The following is an 18,165-nucleotide window of genomic DNA, read 5'->3' as shown; positions in this document are numbered from 1 at the left end:
GCTCCGGTGTGACATTTCTTATAAGGCCCAACTTGGTGTGAATTAAGGCATCAACCAAGAGGCACAAAGGTGGTGGCTGAAGGACATGTAGGGAGCTGAGACACTTGCTTGTCCAGTACAGCCTCATCTCGTGCATCTCAGGTCCGCTCGTACCCTCCCCATAGTCTTAGCTCCACTGAACCATGGGGGCCTCCGTTTCCCCACGAGAACCAAGAGAACTAAGGTTGCCATCCCTTCCTTGGGAAGGAAGTAAAAGCAATCCTGTCAGTGATACAGGCCACTTCCTGTTGGTGACCAGTTCCCCGGAAGACGAGGGGAAGAAGTCTGAGAAAGAAGTGTTTCCACGGTTAGCGGTGCAGCTGTTTGTTCGTCCTCGCGGTCTTCTGTACCCACTGTAGACACACCCTGCTCTCTGTCAGCACGTGAGCGGCTCAGCCACAGGTGCCCTGTCCAAACCAGCCACTGAAGTGTTTAAAGAGCCCCAGGGAATCCTTCGGGGTTTTGTGTAGACATTGCTCTTCCATGCCCACCAGAGTGTGAGCCTAAGTCCTCACAGGGATCATGAACATTAGCCTGGCAGTATAGACACTGCCTTGCTGGTCACTGGCACAAGATGTGAACAGTGGCAAGCTGGTGGCTCAGCTCTGGCTCAGTGGAAGCCTACTATGTCTCACCTTGATGACATCATCACCTATGATGTCTCACCTTGGAAATAAAACCCCTAACCACCCGAGTGCAAGAATCCGGAGATGTGGGATGCAAATCCTGTGCTTTGGCTGTTTATCAGTGTGGCAAAATATCCAGAAAAAAAGCAGATGAAAGCAACTCAAGGAGGAAAAGTTGAGGAAGTCTTCACCCAGGGAAGGCACGGTAGCGGGAGTGTGACGCAACTGGCCACATGGCATCTGTAGCCAGGAAGCAGAGGGAGAGGGATGGTGCTGGCATTTGACTCTGGATACTGTCAAGTTTATAATCATTGTATGCCATCACTCCCTGTAAGGGGTTATGTTATGCCCAAGTTACTGATCCCCAAATAAATTCAGGGAGCCTAGTTTCTGACGCAAATTACACGAGGGTCTTCGACATGAAAACGAGCCTGGACCACCCCTTTCCAGCACCCCAGCGTGGTGGGTGAGGAAAGTGTGGCAGCGAGCCTGGAGAGAGGAGAACTTTTAAAGGGGAATCGCCATAATCAGGGGAGCTCATGTCCTGTCGTCTTGGGTTTGGGTAAGGTAGTTTCTGAAACCATTGGTCAGTTTTTGGGCACGAAAACCTAACAAAGAGCTGTTAATAACTGACAAGGTATCTTCAGGACAGGATGCCTCCTAGGAACATCTGGACCTTGTTAAATTTTATAGCCCTGCTCCCTAGCTCCTTAATTGGCTATTTTCAGGGTGTCTATTCAAATTCCACTATCGCAGTACATTTCTGGAGTGAGATGCCTCCCCAACTCCGCTCATTATATGGCTTAAAATGAAGCCCCTTCTTTATTTTTTAATCTATTTTATTTGCATTGGTGTTTTGCCTACATATATGTCTGTCTGAGGTTGTCAGATCTTGGAGTTACAGTCAATTGTTAGCTGTTATGTGGGTGCTGGGTTTGCAAAGTTGAGTCCTCGCAGTTGCCGTGTGACTCAAAGAATGGCAGCCTAAATGGGACACTTAAGAAGGAGCCGAAGAAGCTTTGAGGTAGCACAGAAGGTCTGTGTCCATTGCACATAGGCAAATCACTGTTACATTTTGAGCATGAAATATCCCACAAGCTTATGTCTGAACATGAACTTGATGACTCCAGAGAGTGGCACTATTTCTGGGAAACCATAGAAAGTTTTGGAAATGGGACCTAACAAGAGGAAGCTGGTCTCTGGGAGAGGGACTTTGACGTCTTTATCAGGTCCCTGAGTCCCCTCCCTTTCCCTGCTTCCTGGCTGCTCAGTCACACCCTCCCCACAATGGTGGACCAACATTGAAACCATTGGCCAAAATGACTCCTTCTTTTTCATGTGTTTAGAAATAGCGAGAACGGAAAACCAGTGTTAGAGAAGTGGGGGAGTGGGCCTCTTGTGACTAACCCTGACCACATGGAGGAGCTAAAGAAAGCTGAGGATGCTGTAAGCAGAGTTTAACGAATAACTGTAGGAACGCAGAGCACCAAAGTACCAGAAGGGACAGTGATGGTCAAGTGAGTGAGGTGTCAGGTGACAACGAGAATTTTATTGGAAATGGGACCTGAAGCCATCCGTGTTTCATTCTTACATTCGTGTGTCTCGGCATGTCCTGAAAGCAGAGTAAAGCTAAATTTATAATGGACTAATTAATTTGATGGAGGAAAACTCCAAGTCAGGATAGTCTTTAGGCTATGGCATGGCTATTGTCGGTTGATTTTAGCCAAGCTCACAGTGAGAATCAGGATCAGAAAGCAGAATGGAAATGCTGGGAAAACAATCAGTTCATCCAGAAAAGGAGCACATCTAGCTCAGACAAGGAAGGCTTGGTAGTTCAGGAGATTCATGTCATTGAAAAGAAATAAAGCATTTTGCATGGGAACAATCAGAAAGATGGCCTCAGTATCTCAATGATTGGCCAGACCCAACCCATAACTGGATTAAGAGCATCAAGGTTTTGTTTGTTTGTTTGTTTGTTTTTCTTTGAGACAGGGTTTCTCTGTGGCTCTGAAACCTGTCCTGGAACTAGCTCTTGTAGACCAGGCTAACCTCGAACTCACAGAGATCTGCCTGTCTCTGCCTCCCGAGTGCTGGGATTAAAGCTGTGAGCCACCTCTGCCTGGCACCATCATCAAAGTTTTAATTCATTTGCTTTGAGAAATGCAGAGCACCCTGCATATAGTCTTAGGCATTTTCCTGTGTCCGTCCAACATAGGCACTTGGAGACTTAGACTGCTGTAGTCCTTGGGGACCTGCTTGGGCTACATCCCCATGACACTTGTTACATAGGCATGCAGAACACAGAATTTACAAGGTCATGAAGGATCCCACCAGAATGCCAAAAGAAGGCATGGGAGGCTGGTCAGAGCATGCAGGGTCATGTTCCCTGTAGGCATCCTTGAGAAGGATGACACTGTCAGTGTATTGCCTGAGCCACAGTAGAGAATCCAAAATATGGAGATACCAGAAATAGATTCTCAGGAAAGCTGCAGTCAATGAATAGAAACAGGCAAAGAGAGGCCATGGGAAATACAAGCAGCAAGGTGGCAAGGTGGCAAGGTGGCAAGGCGGGGGCTCTCCAAGCCTGCTGGTTCTTACCTCATGCCACCAACACTGCAGACTCCACATGGAGCTACAGGATGTTATGTCTGCCCTGCTGGGTTTTGGTATCACTTTGTTCTCAGTCCTATTTTTTGTGTCTAATTTTATCCCTTGGAACGGGGATGCTTTCTCTGCACAGGTTGTCTTGGCTAAGAGTTTGCCTTGCATCTCAGAGAAGACTTTGAACTTAGACTTTGAACACTGTAGGAGAATTGGAGAAGGCTTAATTCCATTCTGCATTGCAAGATGCTCATGAACCCTTGGGAACTGGGGTGGAATGTTGTGGTTTAAATATGAAATGGCCTCCCCATAGGCTTATGTTTTGAATGCTTGGTCCCCGGCTGGTGGTACTATTTGTGTGTGTGTGGGGGGGGGTCTTGCTAAACTGGAGGAAGTAGGTTATTAGGGGCATGCCTTGAAGAAGTGAGCAGATCCTAGATCCAAGCCCTTTCTCTGTTTTCTGGACACCGTGATGTGAATGCCCTGCTCTCTGATGCTATCTTCCCTGATGGACTGACAGTTCGAAATGAATGACCAACACGCAGTTTTCTTCCATCAAGTTTATCTTGGCTACAGAGTGTCTGGCAGACTCTCATGAAGCTGGAACCCTTAAGGTGTTGATTGAGTTTTCTGTCCTGCATGGTTCCTGCAGTCATTAAGTCCCAAAGATATCACACAGAGGTCTACATTAACTATAAACTGATTGGCCCATTAGCTCAGGCTTTTTATTAACTCTTATAACTTATATTAGCCCATTATTCTTGTTTATATTAGCCATGTGGCTCAGTACCTTATTTAGTGAGACAGTCACATCTTGCTTCTTCTGTGGTTGGGTCAGGACTGCCAAATAGGACTTCCTTCTTCCCAGAGTTGTCCTTTTCTCATTGACCCGCATCTACTTCCTGTCTGGTTGTCCCACCTATACTTCCTGCCTGGCTACTGGCCAATCAGCGTTTATTTAAAATATAATTGACAGGATACAGACCATTGTCCCACACCATGAAGGACTGTCTCACCTTCTTTAGTCAACTTCAGCAGTCATTTTTCTGTGGGTCATGCATGTCCAGTTCATAGAGCATAACATCAAGGAGTCTAGGCAAGAGCAGTTTCTTGCCCAAATGGCTAACAAACTCCATGAGGAGTCTCTTCAATGCCCATTTTCCTCTTGAAGTAGATTGATGCTGCCAGGAGCATATGTGTCTCATTGTCATGAAAAGTCCTAAGTTCTTAAAACATTTTAAATGCCATATTCTGTAGTCTTGGAAAGGTTTGAAGAAATGGTTATTCATTTGAAATACATCTCTATACATCAAGAAACTGCTCTTGCCTGGACTCCTTGATATATGCTCCCCTGCTCCCCTGTTCTCCTGCTTTCCTGCTCCCCTGTTCTCCTCCTCCCCTGCTCCCCTGTTCCCCTGCTCCCCTGCTCCCCTGTTCCCCTGCTCCCCTGTTCTCCTGCTCTCCTGTTCCCGTTCTCCTGCTCCCCTATTCTCCTGTTCCCCTGCTCCCCTCTTCCCCTGTTCCCTTGTTCCCCTCTTCCCCTGTTCCCCTGTTCCCCTCTTCCCCTGCTCCCCTGCTCCCCTGTTCCCTGTTCCCCTCTTCTCCTGTTCCCCTGCTTCCGCTTTCCTGCCTTGTGATGCTGGGGCCTTTCCAGGTCTCTGAAAGCCCTGTGAATTTTCCTGGTCTTCCAAGTTTGGCTTATGCCTAAAACAGTCTGCCTAGCATGGTGCTGTTGGTTAGTCACTATAACATTTAACACCCAGTCTCCATCCTAAAATTAAATCCACGATGTGAGGATTGCGACAGACACCCCCAGCGCTGCCAAGTCTGCGCACGGAGCACCTTTCCTCTCGTGCCAGCAAGGGAGCTGGGCCTGGCTTCAGCTCCATGTCAAGTTCTCCAAGGGGCGTGGCCAAAGCAGAGTGAGTAAGAAAGGTAAAACAGTCTTCAGATAGGGGATTGATTTGTTGGGTGTTGTGTTGGCTGTTCTAATGTCAACTTGGCACAATCTAGGATTACCTGGAGAAAGGCTCTGGAAATTTCTGTGATAGATTGTCTTAATTGCTGTGGGAAATAATCATGTTAGTTACAGCAGGCAGCATCTTTCGCTGGGCTTTCAGTAGTATGCATGTGTTTATTGCTTTCTGCTTTCTGATGTGGATGTGAAGTGATCAGCTGGTTCAGACCCCTGCCGCCCTAACTTTCCCACCATGATGGACGGTACCTTGAATCCTGAGCCAAAATAAACCTTAAATCAGTGACACAGAATAAATTAAGATGGAAGCTGGTACTGGAAGCGAGGCCGTTTCTGTATGAACCTGAGCTCTGGCTCTTGGGCCTTTGGGAATGTTTTGTAGGAGGAATGTGGAAGACCTTGGACCTTTGGTCCAGGAGATGCTGTCAGCAGAGCTTGACTGATCACTCTATCGGAGCTTAGAAGACAAGAGAGCTGAAAGAAACATGGATGGAGGTTTCGGAGAACAAAGATTCTATCAAGAATTAACTAGGGGCCATAAATGTATTTTTGCCAAGAATCTGTTTTTATTCTGTCATGTTTTGAGAACCTGAAGTGAAGTAGACCAACAAACAATGGGCCGGTTTATTTCAGAGGAAATTTTAGGACAGGAGAGCATTCGTGCTGGAGCTGATGTCGTTCATGCTGTTAAAGATCTGAATTGTGAGAACCTTCCTGTGCTGCACAAGGCGTGGGGGACAGGGAAGGTGTCTTGGGGCAAAACTCCATCAGGTGTGTCTAAGTTCATTTAAATCAAGACAGCCTAAGCTGCTCCTCAGAAGCAACTGCCCAAGAAAGTGTCTCCCAGCATCAACACACTTAAACTGATACAGTTGTGGTCCAGGGTGGCTGGGCATCCTGAGCTGGTGGGAGAGCTTGTTGGCAGCATCCATGCGATTGCTGGTTATGAAGGCATGGGGGATGCAAGATTGAGGGGGATCGTGGAGAGCTGCAGAGGCCAGGGACTCTGCAGTGGGGTTGGTGCCTTGCAGAAAGCCCCCGAGGGTCATAGGACATCTGCCAAGGAAAACCGCTGGCATAGGCTGGACCCTCCCCACCCCTCGATAGAATCTATGTGTGTTGTGGGCAGCAGAGCTGGAAGGGTAGCACTCCGGAGACTTCTGGAGCTCTGTTGATTACATTATGAGCCAAAATAACCTTTTCCCTTAAGCAGGCAAAGAACAAGAGCTTCCTTCTTCCATGTCCTTTATATGGTCTGCTGCTGGAAGGTCTGGCCCAGATTAAAGGTGGATCTTTTTACCTCAAAATGTCTGGATTAAATGTGGGTCTTTCTACTTCTGATGATTTAGTTAAGAAAAATCTGTCACAGGTGTACCCAGCCACTTGGGTTTTAGTTGGTTCCAGATGTAGTCAAGATGGCAGACCACCAGAATAGTGGGCACAGCAGGAAATTGCCAAGTGAATTCATCCCCCTGGCAATAGTAGATGCTTGCCAACTCTTCTTCCCTTTGTAACATCCCAGATCTGGGGTTCTCATGGAGTTCTGGATTTCCTTCAAGTGTTTAAGGGAATGAGTTAAAGTGAATTCATTCATGACAGTTAGATCTCGGCTTTTAGACACAGGCCCAGCTGGAGATGATAATACAGACTTTTGTCCCCACTACTTCTCCTCTGGTGCTGTGAGCTCCCCAGTCTCGTCACTGACATGAGGTGGCATCACGTTAGCCCTGTCATTGCCTTGAGAAACAGTGATAGCATCTTTGCTCTGTGGCTTTCTTGGTGGCACAGAATGACAGTCTCAAGGACAGCATCATTCCAGGGTTACTTCAAAGCAGAAGGTACCCTCGGGTCCTCCCCTTTGAGCTCTGGACCTCCAGTCTCTGCTCTAGCAGCAACATCTCATTCTTTGCTTCCAAGACTTAGTGGGGAGATCCTGGCCTGAATCCGCAGACCTGTTCTGCCTGTGGGGATCTCCATTTCCTAGTGTCACAGCTCGAGGGCTCAGAGCACAGTCGGCATGCCACCTTACAGCCCTTCCACCTCTCTGCATAGTAGGAAGACAGGCCTCAGAGTCCTCCTTGACCCACCTAAACAGGTCATCCCAAATAAGGCATTCTTTTCTGCTGGTGACCCCAGAGCATGTCCCAGCTCCCAGGGCCAGAGATAAAGATTTCTTTAAGAGTTTCTTCTGCCTGGAAGTACCGGGTTTGGGAGCCTCACCCCATACCTTCTCTTGACTCCCACAGAAACCAGGGTGAAATGGCCCACACCTGCCGTGGAACCATCAACCTGGCCTCTGCACACATCGACACAGAGGACTCTTGTGGAATCTTGCTATGCAACGGGGCAAGGACCTACCACCTCAAGGCCGGCTCCGAGGTGGACCGGCAGCAGTGGATCACCGTCCTGGAGCTGGCCAAGGCCAAGGCTATCCGCGTGATGAAAACTCAGTCAGGTAGTGACCTCAGCACAGGGGTGTGTGTGTGACTGGTGTCATGGTGTCCCACCAGAGGAAGTGGGAATCAAAAGCATTTGGGAACAGCAGTGACCAGGAAACCCAAGGGAGTCTGGTCCAGTTCAGAAGGCCCAAGGCCTGTGTGTGCTCTTCCCACTTGGTCAGGTGCACCCTCCGCAGTGAGGGAGGGGCTCTGCCAAGGTGTTGGTGGGCGGCTGACCTGGGCACAGACATGTTTCCAGTGCCGGGGGCTATGTATGCCTTCTTTTGAATAAGAATGATTATGAGGACTTTAATAAATGCTTCAGATATTGTAGGAATCCAGGCCCAGAAGCAGCGGTATTGGGTGGGGGTCCAGGAGGGTGTACCTGTGCCTCAGACTCGATTTCCCCAGTGACCACATTGTGAGCACCAAGGACAGTTTCCCATCCTAGCTTGGCCAGGCAAGACATCAACTCCGATGGTCCGAAATATTTTACCTTCTTAAACTGATTTTTGTTTTCAGAGACAGGGTTTCTCTGTAAACAATCCTGGTTATCCTGGAGCTCACTCTGTAGACCAGGTTGGCCTTGAACTCACAGAGATCTGCCTGCCCCTGCCTCCTGAGTGCTGGGATTAAAGATAAACACTACCACCACCACCACTACCACCCACCTAATTTTTAAATATACGGTACTGGATATGATTTATAAGCTAACAGCTCTAAAATCCCGTGAGGAAAACCCATATTGGACTCCTGCCCTAGCTGCCGACCTTGGTCTCTCACTAGAGGCCACCAGAGGTGCCAGAGGTGCTGACTTTGCACCTGTGCCCCAGGAGGTACTTGTCTAAAATGCCACACCCCACCGCCTTTCCCTGTTTAGCTGTTTATCCTAAATGTGTCCCTGTTAGGACATAAAAGTGTTGCCTTGGTTTTTGCAATATGGTTTTTCACTGTATAGAGGTACCATAGTTCATTTAACCTGTTGTCTATGGATGAGCCATTAGGCTGTTTCTTAAGATTTATGTACTTTATGGGTATGAGTGTTTTGCCTACACATGTCTGTTCATCCTGTGTGCGTGCGTGCGTGCGTGCGTGCATGTGTGTGTGTTTGTGGTGTCTCAGCATCCAGAAAAGGGGCTCCAGATCTTCTGGGACTGGAGATGGGCAATTGTAAACCTTTATGTGGGTGCTAGGAACTGAGCCCAGGTCCTCTGAAAGAGCAGCAATTGCTTTTAACTTCTGAGCCATCTCTCTAGCTTGAAGCTGTTTTCTTATTTTTCTGCGTGGCCCAGGGAGTGGCCGGCAGGTGTCTTATTTCAAGCTTGCATATGTGCAGATTTGACCCTGCAGTGGAGAAGGCTGGGGAGGGGGGAGGTCATTTAATGCAAGGGCTGTGTTAGATTGCTTAGGGCAGCTGTAGAGATCTCAGCTGTGGAGAGGCTCAGTCGGACCTTAGGCAGGACCATGTTTACTCACAGTGACTGGACACTTTTGTTACCCACTCGTGCAGATGGCCAAAATGCCCCCAGGAGATGGAGTGCAGCCCTTCCTTTATCAGGGTGGAAATGCCTTCCATAGTTTGCAAGGGAAGCTGGGAAGTGTAGTCTTTCAGCAAGGAGCATTCGGGCTGTGCTGGGCCCTGTGGACCCATGGTCTCTGTGATTGCCTGTGGACAGCCACTGTGGTGACAGTGGAGTTGGGCTCACTCAGGTCAGCCTTGCTGTTCAAGTGAAGGAACCAGCGGCTCATGGAGGAACTTGCTTCCTCTTTTCTCTGAATGAGTGACTACAATAGCTTCAAAAATTGGTGGATAGGTAATATTTATTAGATTAACTATTTACATTTATTTATTGTGTGAATGTGAGGGTGGTGTTTATGTGTGTATATGTGTTTATGTGTGTGGGATGTATGTGTGTGTGGTGTGTGGTACATAAGTGTGTATATGTGTGTATGTGTGTGGTATATATGTGTATATATATATATGTTTATGTATGTGATGTGTATGTGTGGGGGTGGTACATAAGTGTGTATATGTGTGTATGTGTGTGGTGTATATGTGTATATATGTATGTTTATGTATGTGTGGTGTATGTGTGGGGGTGGTACATAAGTGTGTATACATGTGTATGTGTGTGTGATGTATATATGTGTTTATGTGTTTTTGTGTGTGTGGTGTACATGTGTGTTGTGTATATGTAGGTGCATGAGTGCCACTGTGTTGTGTGTGTTATGCCCAAATCTGCAAAGTCCTCACAAAAGCCAACAAGGAGACCGAGTCCCATATGTAAAAGCAAAAATTTTAAGCAAACTTGGTCTCTCTGCATGCCCAACATATTGAAATAAACGGAGAGCCCCGAGCTCAGTTAGAATTGGTTTTTTATAGTAGTAAAGGTGGGAGTGAGGGGTTTCTGAGGTTTAGGACCCCTGATTGGCTGACAGTTGTCTCAGGGTGTCCTGGTGAGTGTGTTCTGCCAGGTGGTCCTATCTACATCTGTTGGAATGTTAGGCATTTCCTTTGGATGATCTGTTTTTAGGTAGTGCTCAGATAATCTCAGTTTGTGATTCTTCCTGCAGCCAGGTATTGCTTCAGGGTAAACTACTGAGACTCAGACCTTTTATTAAATTTATTGATGGCTGAGTTCTACTCTGGCAGGTGATAATGGTTGGAAGTAAAGAACTTCCTTTGGGTGACCTGCCCATACTTAGCTTATCATGGCTGGCTTCCACAGTGTGGAGTTCAAAGTGTTAGGAAAAAATCCTAAAATGGGCGGCTCCACTGGTGCAAAGAAATCCAATTAGGCCAGATCAAACCAAATTAAAATGCCCATTGTTTTATTAAATACGGGATCTCAGGTAGCCAAGCGCATGGCAGGGTGACAGGAAAGCGGGGAACACAGGCAAATCTGGAACCACGAGTTCCTCCTCTGGGAGCCCACTTAATACCCTGTGGGAGTGGTCCTGACCCTCCCCCGGGGAGGGGTGAGGGCCTGGCAATCTGGGATTTGGAGTCCAGACCAATGCAACTCCCAGGCCAGGGGGCTGGGATGGATCCCAGGGGCTGGGGTTAGGCTCCCAACTTAACACAAAGGACAACTTGCAGGTTCACCTTGTGGGTTCCCAGGATGGAAGAACTCAGCTAAAGTCCCACTACCTGCTGAACCTAAGAGGACAGTCCCATTCAAACCAGCACATTCCACTCCCTGGCCCCACAGACGTGTAGCCATATTGTACTGCAAAATCCACTCACTCCATCTTCAAAAGTACCCATAGTTTTTCCACAGCCTCCACACTGTTAAAAGTCCGAAGTCCAGAGTCTTGTCTGAGACTCAAGGCAAGCTTTCAATTGGAACTCCCTGTAAAATCCAAAAAGCACATTGCATGCTTTCAACGCACAGTGCCAAAAAATATACGTTATGGTTCCAGACGGGAAGAACGGGGAAGCGTGAAGAAATGCTGAGCCAAAGTTAGGATTTCTATTGCAGTAATGAAGCAACACGACCCAAAACCAAGTTTGGGAGGAAAGGATTGACTTGGCTTACCCTACCAGATCATAGTCCCTCATTGGAGGAAGTTAGAACAGGAACTCAAGCTGGGCTGGAACCAGGAGCTGATGCAAAGGCCACGAAGGGGAGCTGCTCATTGACTTGCTTCTCTTGGCTTGTTCAGCCCACCTTCTTATAGAACCCAGGACCCCAATGAAGGCACCACCCACCAAGAACTGGTCCCTCCCGCATTGATCGCTGAGAAAATGCCTTACAGGTGGATCTCATGGAGGCATTTCCTCAGCTGAGCTCCTTTCTCTCTCATGACTCTAGCTGGCATTAAGTTGAAACACAAAACCAGCCAGTACCCAAACTAGACCAAAACTCAGCAAGGCAAACTCTAAATCCTATAGCTCCATGTCTGATGTCAGAGGCTTAGATGGCTCTGCTTGTTAGGATCCAGGCTTTATGCTGGCCTGGCCTGGCATCTGGCAGGATGTACCCAGGCTGTACCCTGACCAGCCTAATCTGTACACAGGTGCAGAGGTCCCTTTAAGAGACAAGCTCCACCCTCTCTTCCCTGCTGTTCTTCTTCTGAAGAGGCAGGTCTCTTTTTCCCTCCCCTCTTCTTCTTCTTCTTCTTCTTCTTCTTCTTCTTCTTCTTCTTCTTCTTCTTCTTCTTCTTCTTCTTCTTCTTCTTCTTCTTCTTCTTCTTCCTCTCTCTCTCTCTCTCTCTCTCTCTCTCTCTCTCTCTCTCTCTCTCTCTCTCTCTCTCTCTCTCTCCTCCTTCCCTCCCTCTCCTTACCCTCTCAATAAACTCCACACTCAAGTTCTCTCTGCATGGCATATTCTGTCACCCACCGTGGTTTGGGCCCAACCGCAAACTCTGCCCCTACAGCATTGCTCCTCTCTCAGGCTGGTTCCACTCCCTCTGTGCAGCTCTCCTCGGCAGACAACCCACAGTGCTGCCACCTCTAGCGTCTTGGGGTCTCCAGCGCAGTCCAGGCCTCACTTCCACAGCTTCACACAATGGCCCCTCTTGTATGGACTCCTGGGGCACACCTACCCTCAGTGGCTCTCCTAACCACAGAGGACGATCCCACAACCCTTGCTCCTGTATCCTTCATGTGGTGGCCAGTGCTGCTGAGTCAGCTGTGTGCTCGGTGAGGAGCCTGCTCTTCTTGAATTACATTTGAATAAGCTTTGATTTGTGGAAATGGTTTTTAGGACCAGACAATCCCTGAGGCCTTTTCTTTTCACGAGTGGAAGCCTAGCTGGGTAGGGTCTTACCCTGTGGGCAGCACTCCCTTCATCTTGTGTGGGTCAGGCCTCTCCTCACCTCCTTCAGCACAAGCCTTGGCTCCAGCATTCAATTTCCTGCTGTTCCATTTCTCCTCAAACTACACTTTGTATTTGTTTTGGCCTGTTTTCATTTTAGGTTTGCTTAAGAGTTACCACTAATAATCACGTGACAGAGCCAGTTTTAGGTTGTCTTGACAGCTCCACTGTCAACATAATCTGTCCCAAACTCGCCATCTTAGCCTCAGGCAGATTCTTAAGACAAAGGCAAGAAGCAGTCACGTCCTCTGCCAAAATCTCATGAGAATGGTCTTTAGCCCGGCGGCTCCTCTTGCTCCTCTCGGAAGCCTCCTGAGCCGGGCTTCCGTTGTCCACCTTGCTCCCAGCACTGCGTCTTCCCAGCCCCTACACTCTGCTTACCGTGTTCAACTGCTTTCCTAGTCGAAAGTCCCAAGGTCTTCCTATTCTCCAGAAACAGCATGGCCAAGCCTGTCACGGCAAAACCCCACTCCCTCACACAACTTCTGCCTTGGTTATTTTTCTATTGCTGTGGAAAGACACCACGACCAAGGCAACCTATAGAAGAAACGGTTTACTGGGAGCTCGAGGGTTCAGAGGCTGAGTCCATGACCATCATGGCAGGGAGCATGGCAGCAGCAGGCACGCATGGTGCCGGAGCCGTGGCTGAGAGCTTACATCTGATCCACAGGCACAAGATGGAGAGAGAGAACGCAGACTGGGAATGAGGTGGGCTTTTGAAACCTCAAAGCCAGTCCCACAGTGACACACCTCCTCAACAAGACCACACCTCCCAGTCCTTCCCCCCCCCCCCATCCAACAGCTGGGGACCAAGCATTCAAATATATGAGCCTATGGGGAGGGGGGGGGGCAGTCTCATTCAGACCACTGCAAAGGGAAACTGGAACAAACTTTGAGACGGATAGAGATGAGAACACAGTATAAAAAATTCATGGGGTACAGCAAGAGCAGCTCTCAGAAGTTTCTGCTGTAGAAACACATATTGGAGAGCTGGTTGTGAAAAGGAGACTCAACAAAGAGGAAGAACAGACCACAATCACTAAAGCCAGACAGAAACAGAGCCATCTTGGTAGCTCAGCCTGCCCCTTAGAGTGCTGGTCAGACCCCATCACAGGAAGGAATCAGGTCATACCCTTCTGCTCTCTTTCCTAGAGATTAATTTTACGTCAGTTCCTTTTCCATACCAACTTTGGTCCTTGTCTTATTTCTAACAGTTATTGCTACTGACCTTGCAGAAATAAAGAGAACTATATATAGTTGGATAACCTAGACAAGATGAAATGGGAAAATGTCTAAGCAAGATCACTGTGACTAACTGCAAAAATCTTAACATTTGCAAAGAAGTGTGGCATGGGAATCAGATCTCACAGTAAAGAAAACCCAAGACCAGATGGCAATGCTGGGGAATTCTACCAAGAACTTAAGGAAGCATGCACACCAGTCCTATCAAAAAAAAGAAAATAAACTGAATAAGAAGAAATAATTCTTATTCTGCAAAGCCAGCCCTGACACCAAAGTCCGCCAAACTCCACAAGAAAAGAAAACTTGGCCCATCATCCTATACGAGCACAGATGTAAACAACATTCAACAGTGTATTATAAAGGATTGTGCTCCATAATCAAGTAGGATTTATTCCACAAATTCAAGGAGGTTCAAAAGAAAAGCAGTCCATGTAATGTACCAGTTTGATTGATGAGGGCTGCACAGTCATCTCAAGCAACGCAAGGAAAGGAGTTGATAGATGCCCACCACTCTTCCGCCGTACAAACTCAGTAAGGGCTGGAGGGAAGGCTTGGTGGTTAACGCCCTGATTGCTCTTCCAGAGGACCTGGGTTTGATGCGTAGCACCCGCATGGTGGCTCACAGCCATCGTAACTCCAGTTCCATGGACTCTAATGCCTTTCTCTGACCTCCATGCACCAGGCATGTACATGGTGCACACACATACTCCAGGGCACAGAGAAGCTGTGCACGTAATATCCATGGTGAGCTTGGGACCTAGCACTGAGCATAGCAGTGGGGTTAGAGCTCAACCAAGGGTCTGTTGTCGGCCTGTGTTCCATGGCACCCTCAGCAGATCCGCTAACCTCCTAGTGGGGAAGCGCTGAGGTGAGGTTTCTCTCTGCCTGGTACCACTGAGTTCTGGGCCAGTTCGGACTACATCACAACACACAGTCTCTTACAGACCGATGAAGAAAAACAGAAGTCAGGACGTGTGGGTGAGGGCAGATGAGGGTACAGACCCGTTTCTATGGTACAGAGGGAATCAGGGCAGAGGGCGGTGAAGCTGGTTTTGGCTTAGCTTGAGAGACAAAGCCGAGCACCCAAGATGTGTGAGCCGGGACACAGAGAGGTTGCAGCTGAGAGCTGAGCCTTGTGGTGGCCCAGTGGCCTTGTCAGGGCTTGATACTATCCTTCTGGGCTAGCTTTTCATTTCTTCAGTGATGGAGGAGAGTTATCTGTCTAATATACTTTCATTGGTTAATTAATAAAGAAAACTGCCTTGGCCCTTTAAGAGACAGAAAATTAGGTAGGTGGAGTAGACAGAACAGAATGCTGGGTAGCAGGAGGGGAGATGCTTCAGGGAGTCGCCATAGTGAGTCGCCATGATTCTCCTCTCCGAGATGGACGCAGGTTAAGATCTCTCCTGGTAAGCCACACCTCGTGGTGCTACACAGATTACTAAATATGGGTTAAAGGAAGATGTGAGAATTAACCAATAAGAGGCTGAAACTATGGGCCAGGCAGTGATTTAAAAGAATACAGTTTCCGTGTAATTATTTCGGGTGTAAAGCTAGCCAGCGGCCGGGTGGCGGGACGCAGCCCCGCTGCTCGCTCCTTCTACACTTCAGCTTCCCACTCTCCATGTTGGGAGGCATGCTGTATGGTAGGTAGCACAGGCAGATCCCTCGGGTTGGGGCGTGTCCAACACTGGCTAAGCGCCCTGATCTCTCAGTGCCTGTTTCCTCATCTTTGAAATAGGCAGTTGGTCAGGGTTTACCCCAAGTCCCCACCCACAGCCATAGGGCCCTGGTTAAGCCAGGTATTTCTGGCATCCAGTTCCCCGTCTTTAACTGTACTGTTCAGCTTCTGGGAGGATTATTTGACAATATGCAGAAAGTGGCACACTGTGGGTACTACTAATTCATTCCTGGGAGCTGTGCTGTTGAGTAGTGTGCCCTACCCTTCACATACCATTCTGTTCACAGCCAGCTGCAGGTAGTGTGACAGAGCCGCTCCACTGGCGACCAGGTTCTGGTGCCTGTCCCTCTACCTGCTGCCTGTCCCCCTGAATCACAGCACCAGTCCTAGATGACCTCCGTGATCACATCTCCCATTGTCGTGTTGGGATATGAAGGGTCTCCCTCCCAAAGGCTCATGGATTGGGTTCCCCAGTTGGTGGTTCTATTTAGCGAGGGTCTGGAAACTTCAGGAGGTGGGATTTTTCTTGGGGGGAGGAAGTCACTGGCAGTGAGCACTTGGGGGAACCCTGTGCCTGGCACCCTCCTGTTTCTTCCCTTGCTTCTGATCGGCCATAAGTTGACGAAACCCCTCTGCCTCAAACCCTCATCACTATGATGCTCTGTCGAAGTTCAGGAGACCAAGCAGCCTTGGGCCAACTTCAAGAAAAGCAGCTAATACAGGCATATCACTGGTGGTGCAGGGGCTCGGCCAAGGCCGTCCTGGCAGGCATGGCACACTTCTTAAGGAAGTGCGAGTGTCAGGCAGGGAGCAGCTGGCTGATGGGGAGAGTGGGCTTTCTCTGCGGCTCTGTCCCATCTGTGGGTCTTCCTCCAGTCAGGACCAGCCAGCTGTTGGAGTAGGACTGCCATGACACCCAGGCACCTTTGCATACTCTTGAAACAACTGTCCGCTTGGGCACCTGAAATTTGTCCCTAAGGACTTCTCCATTTTGTGATTGTGCCCTGACTCCAGCTGCGCCTAGGCTGGAGGCAGACCCAGTCTCTGCTCTGCAGCCATTCTGATGATGTGCGAAGTCCCAGCTGACCACCTGCTCAGCGCTGTCACACTTTAACCACAATCTCAGCAGGAATGAGCACAGACCCATCCCAAGCTACAGGAGTGAGTGGAGGTGTGGCTGCTCGCCTGGGGCTCACAGCAGGTGTGGGAGCAAAGGGCTGTAGATCTGATCAGGAACCAGAGGCATCAAAGGCAGTTGAGAGATACCTGCCTGGCCAGAATCTAGGACTCCAACCCTTAGCTAGGAAAATGACGGGCAGAATAGTTGGGCAAGTGTAGTGGCAAGAGCCCACCCCAGGCAGCCCTGTTTTCAGTGGGCATTCCCTCTTCCAAAACCCCTACCAATGTGACCTCCTTCTCCTGGAATCTTACATCTGATTGTTTGAGTACGGGTTGAAAGGTGGGTTTGGATAAGGGCTACTCCTGGGCTGTACTGGGGAAGGCGGGTATGCCTGTAGCCTGCATGCCGACTTATTATCACCAGGCTTTGGAAGCAGTGGGGCAGCTGGTACTAGAACAGTTCATGACCCAGTGCGCCTTCCTCCTGTGTCTATTCCTTTCGCTTTGCTTGATGGAGGCTCTGATAGCCCCTTCCCCCTGCTGCTGATGGCAGCTCTGATGGCCCCTTCCCCCTGCTTCTGATGGTGGCTCTGATGACCCCTTCCGCCTGTTGCTGATGGTGGCTCTGATGGCCCTTTCCCCTGCTGCTGATGGCAGCTCTGATGACCCTTCCCCCTGTGTATTTGGGGGTGCAGAGAACACTTTCCCTGGTGTAGAGCTGGTCCTCATTTGTTCATAGATACCATGTCACGATTACTAAGCTCCAAGAAATCAGAAGCTCACAGTGCTCGCAAAGCAAAATTTAACTAATCCTGCTACACGAGGGAAAGCGAGTGAATTTTCTTTCGATGTGTTTGCGAATTCACAGAGAATGTTGAAGTGAGCCAGTCACGGCGCAGACTCTGCAAGAGGGTCTGAAAGGCCAGGACTCCGGGCACTCTTGGCATTCCCTTTCCCTCCCGACAGCCCTGTGGCACGTGTGGGAAGCTCTTTCTCTCCACATTCACGTGGAGTCGCTCAGAGCCAAAATGTTCCACATGCGCCCATGTTCACACGTCATTCAGACAACCTCCATCCGTGTCCTTTTGTGTTGCGGCGGAGGGGGGGGGGGTGGGGGAGGGGGTGGAGGCTAAGCCTGAAGTGGGGACTGAGGTCAGGAAATCACTGCCTAGGGAGAGGTGTGCAGATGGACTCCAGTGAGTGCCGTAAAGGAAGAGGAGAGTTGTGCTTCGTTCAGGTGGAGTAAGAGGCCAGGGGAACGGGGACCCTGTTGTGTGACACTGAGGGAAGACACGAGCAGACATCTCCTCACTTCAGATACAGAACCCATGACAGACCAAAGGACGGATACCGCTGAAATCCACCTGGATGAACCCATGGGTGTTATTGATTGGGGTTCCTTACAGTATGGGTGAGGGGCTACTTACAGGAGTAGAAATGACTCAAAGGCAGCTGCATCACCAAAGCCCATCCAGCATGAGTGACAGCTCACAGAGCTGGGGACCTGAGCACACTGTACAGCTGTAGGAAGCTCCACAGATAAGAGTGTCCTTTGCAGGTCCGGGAAGCAGGGCTGGTCTCTGCTTCTGTCAGTTGGCTGGTCTGGTCTGAGCCTCTTCCAAGA

The 18,165-nt window shown here is 49.1% G+C and overlaps 1 protein-coding gene across 2 annotated transcripts in view; it reads left to right on the top strand.

The window, feature by feature from the left end:
• The window catches only part of Osbp2 (oxysterol binding protein 2), a 154,353-nt gene that overhangs the window by 34,609 nt on the left and 101,579 nt on the right, over positions 1-18,165 (top strand). For both annotated transcript variants that reach the window (XM_038339610.1, XM_038339618.1), the window contains exon 2: positions 7,488-7,696. In XM_038339610.1, the coding sequence (XP_038195538.1) occupies positions 7,488-7,696 (209 nt within the window). The remainder of the gene's footprint in view (positions 1-7,487; positions 7,697-18,165) is intronic.

Source organism: Arvicola amphibius, chromosome 1, assembly GCF_903992535.2.
Source record: "Arvicola amphibius chromosome 1, mArvAmp1.2, whole genome shotgun sequence".
In the NCBI taxonomy this organism is placed as follows: domain Eukaryota; kingdom Metazoa; phylum Chordata; class Mammalia; order Rodentia; family Cricetidae; genus Arvicola; species Arvicola amphibius.
The sequence above is the reverse complement of the archived record's forward strand: the minus strand, read 5'-3'. Positions and strand labels throughout refer to the sequence as shown.